The sequence below is a fragment of the Limulus polyphemus genome, unplaced genomic scaffold, assembly GCF_000517525.1.
Source record: "Limulus polyphemus unplaced genomic scaffold, Limulus_polyphemus-2.1.2 Scaffold8, whole genome shotgun sequence".
NCBI lineage: Eukaryota > Metazoa > Arthropoda > Merostomata > Xiphosura > Limulidae > Limulus > Limulus polyphemus.
The window spans coordinates 1,139,022-1,147,528 of record NW_013665618.1 but is presented as its reverse complement, the minus strand read 5'-3'; the positions used below and the strand labels follow the sequence as shown (position 1 = coordinate 1,147,528).

Sequence of the window (8,507 nt, the reverse complement as noted above, 5' to 3'; positions counted from 1 at the left end):
CAGAGCTGACCAAGATATGTTCTGGAAGTTATCGCTGCACTTGACGTGCAGTATGGCACATTGTCAGTTGGTTTCAGGAAGGGACTCAGAGCTGACCAAGATATGTTCTGGAAGTTATCGCTGCACTTGACGTGCAGTATGGCACATTGTCAGTTGGTTTCAGGAAGGGACTCAGAGCTGACCAAGATATGTTCTGGAAGTTATCGCTGCACTTGACGTGCAGTATGGCACATTGTCAGTTGGTTTCAGGAAGGGACTCAGAGCTGGCCAAGATATGTTCTGGAAGTTATCGCTGCACTTGACGTGCAGTATGGCACATTGTCAGTTGGTTTCAGGAAGTGACTCACAGCTGACCAAGATATGTTCTAGAAGTTATCGCTGCACTTGACGTGCAGTATGGCACATTGTCAGTTGGTTTCAGGAAGGGACTCAGAGCTGACCAAGATATGTTCTAGAAGTTATCGCTGCACTTCACATGCAGTATAGCACATTGTGTTATCATGCTGCAAGGAATATGGTCTATTTCTATCAAATTGATCACAGCGGACAATGTAACTTTGTTCAGAATGTCACAATATCACAAATTTTTCATAGTTCATTTAGATATTACAATGGAACTAAATTCAATCCAGTTATTATAAACTCACACTGTGATACTGCCCACTACTCTTCTTGGTTGGAATGTCAAATAAATGTCCAAAGCTTTCTGCAGATTATCATAAAACCCAAATCCAATACGATAAGTGGAACTCATCACTCAACTTGATGACTTCCTATCTATCTTTATTGAACGCTCAGAACACCATGAAAGCAGGATGCCCTTTAAAACCCTGAGACAGGTAGGTGCTTCATACATTCAATGTCCTTCCTCATTTCTCAACTTTTTTTTAAGCCTCATTCGAGGAATTAAATACCAGATGCGCGGTTTTGAATCACAACTCGTATAAAGGCTCGTATATTAAAAGAATGATTAATTTTGTGTTTCTACGCGTACCTCCAACGTAGCATGTCCAGTAGTGTTATGTTTCTTCATTTCCCTACCCAAACTGAATTTTAATGTACGAGTTCGCAGGCTTAAATGTCTTCTACGCTCTTGTCTTTAACACTACTTCTAATGATAATTCTTCTTTGAAAGTTCGAGATTTCCGATGGCTGTGGCATCTTTATTCCAACTATCCGATAGCAATGGACGTATAGATACCAGAAGTATTCGATACATCGATATTAAACACAGGTATTTAGATATCGAGTACTTACAGGTATCGGTTAGTCTTTCGATATAGAAATATTATTAACACATTATTTATCTTAACGTTTATTTTCAGTAGGTTATTCTCCCTCGGTAGGACAGCGGTAAGTCTACAGACTTATAGCGCTAAAATCCGTGGTTCGATTCATCGCGGTTGACACAGCTGATAGCCTAATGTGATTTTTCTCTAAAACAAACAAACAGTAGGTTATTCTCCCTCGGTAGGACAGCGGTAAGTTTACAGACTTACAGCGCTAAAATCCGGGGCTCGATTCGTCGCAGTAGACACAGCAAATAGCCTGATGTGATTTTTCTCTGAAACAAACAAACAGTAGGTTGTTTTTAAAAGAAATTTCCAAATTAAATAGCTTAAATAGATTTCCTGGACAATTTTTCTCATGGTTATATGTTTAGTAACTTCATGGTAATACAGATTTATTGAAGAGTCTTACACTGTTAATTAATACCGTGTGACTGGGACATTATCATTACCGAGGTTTTCAGAAATGAGGCTATTATCTACGTTTATTTTACAGGAGTTGGTTTATGTTATATGTTATTTCTCAGTTTCTGTTTCTGAAGTGTAGTCGTTCACAGATTTGTTCTATTTGACAACATGCAGTCTAAACAATGTTTATCCTTGACTGTTCCTATTTACAGCGGTGGTGAGTATACCATCACATTTGATAATCTGAGATCTAGCCGATAGAGGAAAAGCTGGATGTGTGCTCTGCATCTGAGTCTCCTAAAATGCTTATAAAGGTAAATGTATCATAGTGATGTGATGTTGGTCCTAATAATACGTTTTTTCTGTCTAGAAGTTTTAAATGATAGTTAATAAATAAGCAAAGAGAAAATTTCATCGCATCTGCTCTCAATGACAAATAATTTCAAGGTAACTATGACATTTAAAAATGTGTAGTCGATTTGATTCAATTTAACTGTAAATGTAGTTGGCAAGAGTAGTATTTGCTTTTGAATAAAAAACTTATTTTCAAGTGTACTGTGAGGAGATCGAGCATACAAAAATAGTGTTCAAGTAAAAGAAAGTCAGTGGACCAGGCCAGTAGAAGAAGAAGCAATACGTTAAACTAATATTTGAAGCTCACTGGATATATATCACGTATAATGCAGTAGCGAATCTACAAAAAAAAAGAGAAACATCGAAAAGGCTCTTGTGGAAATCTTGTAATAATTATGGCCGTGCCAGCCTTGGTGCCTATAGTAAGTACGGACATGGCGCCTACGGTGCTGCTAGTTTGGCTGCTGCACATGGGTATGGTGCATTATGTGATAGGTTAGGACTCTAGATATGAACTTTCTTGCTGCCGAATAATATTAAGAAGGATCCTTCCTAACAATTATGGTGAAGTGAAGGTAGAGTTAGAATCTGTATCATTAGCAACAACAGGTCATATTGCTCTAACAACTGGTATACTCGCTTCTTCTTAGACTTTGTCGTATTGGACTGTAAATATTCACTTGATTTCACAGATATGAAGAGATGGAAGCTTTAGTCCTTTGTACTGGAGGCTCTACACTTCAGTACTGACCACACTGATGCGTTAGAAGTGATAGCTTGTAATTGAGGAATGAGAATTACAACGTTCATTCTCACTGACAATGTTTCAAGTATGATAGCAGGAGCTAGGCCTAAAAGGCAGAAGTAGCTGCCATATTTTTCTCCCACCCTCAATTTTTAGTCCAGATGTAAAGAGGTTATTACCTTATTTGTTGGAAGATTCTGTAATTACAGTTGTTTCCTTAAGTATGTAGAATCCCATTCCGGTGGCCAAGCTTTAAGATTGGGGGGGGGGCTATAACGCTAAAATGCGGTTTTCTATACCACGGTGGACATAGCACAGATAACTATTTCTGTAGCTTTATGCAAAGTTAAAACAGTGGGAAATTTAGCCTTGACAAAATAATGTAATTATGTTTATTTCTCTATAGATTAAGGAGATAAGTTCAAACTGTGTTTATACCTTATGGTGAACAATTCTAATGGTAACTTTTCATCTTAGATCACATAAATTGTCCTCTTTTACCTCTATATATGAAAGAAAATAAGAAAAACCACACTAAAATATAATAAGATATCCCTTGGAGATTGTTTAGTATTGACTGCGAGATGTCTAAGCCAAGACAACGTTTTCTGAATAACAAATAACATTACAAGATTGGACACTAGCACTAACATTAAAGATATTTCCGATTAAAAAGCTTTACAGTAAGAATAAAGAAATATAATACTGAAAATAGGTTTCCTTCTTTTCAAAATATGGGTGTGATACATACTAAAGTTCACACCTCCGTCGAAGGAGGTGTCAACGCAGGTTTCTAAAGTCTTGCTTGTTGTGCATGTCCATCGAAAACTTAAAGAGGTTTTGTTAGAAATAATAAAAAAATACAATTTTTTAAATTACAACTGTAAATAATGAACACTATGAACTATATTCTCTCGAACAACGCCCATAAAATGAATACAGACTTAAATAATATCTCGTACAATTCATTGTTTTCAACTAACCTGGTAACCTGTAGTAACAGTGAATGGGATTGGGAAAGGTATCCAGTTCCTGAGTGATATCAGAGCCAATAGAAGAGAACTACTTTTTTCATAATTCAATTTACTTTCAGTTGTTTTATTTTTTTGAGAAAAGTATGGATATAAATATTGGAAATCTCTGACACATTTCCAGAAGAACTTCAATAAAACTTCAAACTGATTTATACTAAAGAAATACTCGACATGAAGACTGTGAGTATTATATAAAATTTTGTTTCCAATACTGTGGTTACGGAACATGATGGTTTATAAGCCATGAGACAGAACTTTGAATTATGTATATCTATATATAAATAAATAAATAGCTTTCAAACCATTGATTACATTAATTGTTAATAAGCGATTAAATCAGCACTATAAAACAATAATGAATTAAATCCGATACGACAATAAGTTGACAACCTGGACCGATAACGGTAATGTAACATATCTATCTATATATATGTATATATATATTACAAAATTTTATAATCTAATGCTTGCTTTGATCTAATTCTTCAGCTGGTTCTTGTGGTCGTCATCTTTATCGGCGCTGTGTCTGCAGAGAACAAGGAGGAACTCAAGGAATCTGAGTCATACGCTTATCCTGTAGGTTACCAAGGATATGGCTATTCACCATACGTAGGTTATGGTGCATATGGTCACGGATATGGTGGCTATGGATATCTGGGAGCTGGCTACGGTGCCCACGGCTATGGTGGTCTTGCTGCCAGCGCTCGCCATGGAGCTTACGGATATGGTGCTCACGGACTGAATGCCAACGCTGCCCATCGCAACCTGAACGCCTATGGTGCCCATGCTGGCTATGCCGGACATTACAGAGATATTGGCGCTTATGCCCGTAACAAGGGATCTGGATACACAAAAGCTTATGCTTACGACAAGAAGGCTGGTTACCACAACCGTGGTGGAGCTGTTGCTGGTTACGGTGCTCGTTATGGTCTAAGTGATAATTCTGGCAGTGCCAGTCTTGGTGCCTATGGTAAGTACGGACACGGTGCCTACGGTGCTGCTAATTTGGCTGCTACCCATGGTTATGGTGCCTACGGTCATCTGGGAGCCGGATATGGTCTTCATGGATATGGATACGGACACTACCCTGCCACCTACTACGGTTACCACTAAACCACAAAATGGTAATACTACATTCGATTCTATGATACATGAAATCATATTACCTATCTGAAAGACTGATTCACTAGCTTTCAAGTCTAAGTTTATGGATTACAAAATACTGAAAGTATTATATGTGTATGTATAATCTCACACATTGTTACAATCTTAGTTATATAAGTAATTACTTGTGTCGATAGTATGTAGTAAATTAATAGTTTCATTTTTTATTCAACTTATATGATATACAACGAATGAATAAAACAACTATATTCAGAAATATATATTTTCAGGATGACATCTACTGGCCAGGTTATTGCTGTCTAAATCTACATCTAATTGCATTGGACGGTCTTCTGAAAATTTCAACTGTGGCCAAATTGTATCAAAGTCAGACAACGAAGCCCCTTGTACAGCGTTGTTGGATCCTTATTCACTATTTTCATGACCTATTCTTTTACCTTTTATTATCTTATCTGTTATCTTCTAATTTCCCACAATTTTTCTTGCTATTGACAAAATCGACTCAGGGAAGCCCGACTCAAGGGTTTTACTCTTTTTCTAACACTTTTCCTTTACAATTGAATATTTTCTTTGTTAGATATTTACAACACTTTCGAAAAATAAATCGTATTATTTAATTTGCGAGTGTTGTACCTTTTCTTATACGTTTATGTTGACGATTAATCATATTGCAAAATAAAACATGTATATAGCCAAATTAACACAGGAATTTAGGTAATTTGTGGGTACTTGTTACAAGTATTGGGGTTGAGAACATATACTATCTCACTGCAGGATAAACTATACTAGACTTTGAACAGGAAGTTCAGATGCTTTATTCGGTATTGAATGAAAACAGGCTCACATTTCTGTTAGAACAACTCATATATTTGATAATCGAATAATAAGCTAGTTTATATAATGTATTGTATTTCTTCATATATCGTCAGACTTTACTGTATTGTATTTCTTCATATATCGTCAGACTTTACTGTATTGTATTTCTTCATATATCGACAGACTTTACTGTATTGTATTTCTTCATATATCGTCAGACTTTACTGTATTGTATTTCTTCATATATCGACAGACTTTACTGTATTGTATTTCTTCATATAGCGTCAGATTTTACTGTATTGTATTTCTTCACATATCTTCACACCTTACTGTATTGTATTTCTTCATATGGCGTCAGACTTTACTGTATTGTATTTCTTCATATAGCGTCAGACTTTACTGTATTGTATTTTTCCACATAGCGTCAGACTTTACTGTATTGTATTTTTTTACATAGCGTCAGACTTTACTGTATTGTATTTGTGTTGTTTCGTGTCCACATTTTCCAAACAAGATATTTACTGAACTGTAAAACAAATTAATGTTTTGTTCAAATATCTCTTAAACTTTTACATACTCAGATCGTGAGTTAGTAAAGTCTGACGATATATGAAGAAATACAATAGAGTAAAGTCTGACGATATATGAAGAAATACAATACAGTAAAGTCTGACGATGTATGAAGAGCAATTGAATTATAGCACATTCCTCCACCAAGACATTTTTTTATCGTTGCACGGTAGTTTCTCGGTTTAGAGGTATATTGTAACAATGCCTTTTAATCAGAAATTATGTAAAGTGCAATCTTAAAACCCCTTCAAAATGTAACGCTGATGAAAACGTTTCTGAATAATTATTAACTACATAATAATAACGTTTTCTACGCAGCATGGAAAATATTTTAGTCCATGCTTTCATAACATTAGAATACGTCATGGACTACCCAAGATACACAAACCCGACAAGCCTTACCATCAGCTAGTGACCTTCTGGATACCTACTCTATCTCCACTACGAGCTAATACTAAACAACAGATTCACAACTCGAAAGATGTCACATCAGAACCTAGGAAATTCTTGTCGGTTTCAACGTAACATACTTGTCTACCAGCGTATCGACCTCAGAAACCCCTTGCATTACCATGGGATCACCACTGTCTCCAGTTTTAGCAGAGAAATTTCATGAAATACTTTGAAGAAAGAGCCCTCTCATTTACAGATACAAAAACCAATTTTTTACAGGCGCTACTTTTATGACACATTTGTTATCTGGCCCCACGGCCATAATAAATTACCAGCTTTCCTAGAATATATAAATTATATTAACAAAAGATTCCATTTCACCGTGTAAATAGTGAAATAAAACAACTTACCGTTCCTTGACATATTCATCAGCAGACGGAAAGGAAAAATTACTACAAATGTACACAGAAAACCCAACCGCACTTTTAGCTTATTTACCAATCAGCTGAAGATTTTCATTCTATTCAACTGGCAAATTAACTTCTCACGTTGGATGAAGAAAAATTAAGTTTTCTGAACATCCCCGAATATGTATCAATCTTTAGTTGAGAAACTTTAAACCAAAATCCCTACCCTGTAAAATAAATAAATAAATACACAAATTGACCTGAAGACGAAAGGCGGAAGACTTTCGAAACGTCATCATTTACATCTGAGCTGCATAAGTAGGTTGTATAGTAACCAATATATTTCTACAAGTGCTTCTCTAATAGGCAGTTGCCGCCCATTTGACAGTCAACTCAATATGACTACTCTTCTTTAAACAATACATTAAATAATAATTCGGATCTATTGTATTAGGATCGGAGTTAAACAACTAATAAGGCCATTCTATATATATATATATTTGCTTGATCCAATTAACTGGTTAAAGCATTTCAAAAATAATAAACAAATTATTTATAATATAGTCACTTTGTAAAACCTGTTTGTTTTTTCTATTAATAGGTTTATTTCTTTGTTTTTGGGTGTTCGTCGTCCCTTGTTTTGAATTCATAGACTAGAAGAAAGGCTGCAAGACAATAGCACCCACGCGAAATGTAGAACGGCAGAACCATAGCCCAACATACTAACCACTGGGCCATGCTCGGATCCTATTCATATTTAAACTACAGAAATAATATGAAAAATATATACCTTAAAAACTAGTTAGAGTTGAATATATTAATAGGTTTTATTTGAAACACAATTAGATTGATATGATGTCTTGAACAAATAATACGAAAAAATTAAAGAGAAATCCAGGTAGAAACATTTCAAGTATTTAATTATTAAAGTTATTTCTGGAAATTCCAAAAAACTGGAGCCTATCCTATCCTTAGATTAGAAGTAAGCAACATAGTGTAATTAGTTGTGAAGTCAATCAGTGAAAAAGTAGGTAAAGTTAACAACAAAAAACTGAAAATGTTATTAAATTTTAATTAATTACATTAATATTTTGAGTTTCCTAGTGTTAGTGGATATCGGGAATATTTCACAAAGCAGTACTCAAACTATTTCTTCTTATGTTATATTACCTAAGAAGAAATTACGAATTATTAAAATCTAAATATTTTCTAGAATATGTTATAACTTGGACGCCCCAAAATACAAGCCATTTCAGAATGTTAATCAACTCGTCGGTTTATATTTGTTTGTTTAATCCCTGAATTTTTATGTTTTAAGCAATCGAGTTTACCGCTGAGCTGTCGGGGGTTTATGTTTTTGCGGCAA

At 35.1% G+C, this 8,507-nt stretch overlaps 1 protein-coding gene across 1 annotated transcript in view; it reads left to right on the top strand.

Moving 5' to 3' along the window:
- LOC106477941 (prisilkin-39-like) overlaps positions 1-4,943 on the top strand; it is a 6,253-nt gene extending 1,310 nt beyond the window's left edge. Inside the window, exons 3-4 of the mRNA XM_013938468.1 lie at positions 1,136-1,191; positions 4,320-4,943. Of these exons, the coding sequence (XP_013793922.1) occupies positions 1,136-1,191; positions 4,320-4,943 (680 nt within the window). The remainder of the gene's footprint in view (positions 1-1,135; positions 1,192-4,319) is intronic.
- Positions 4,944-8,507: the final 3,564 nt, after the last annotated feature.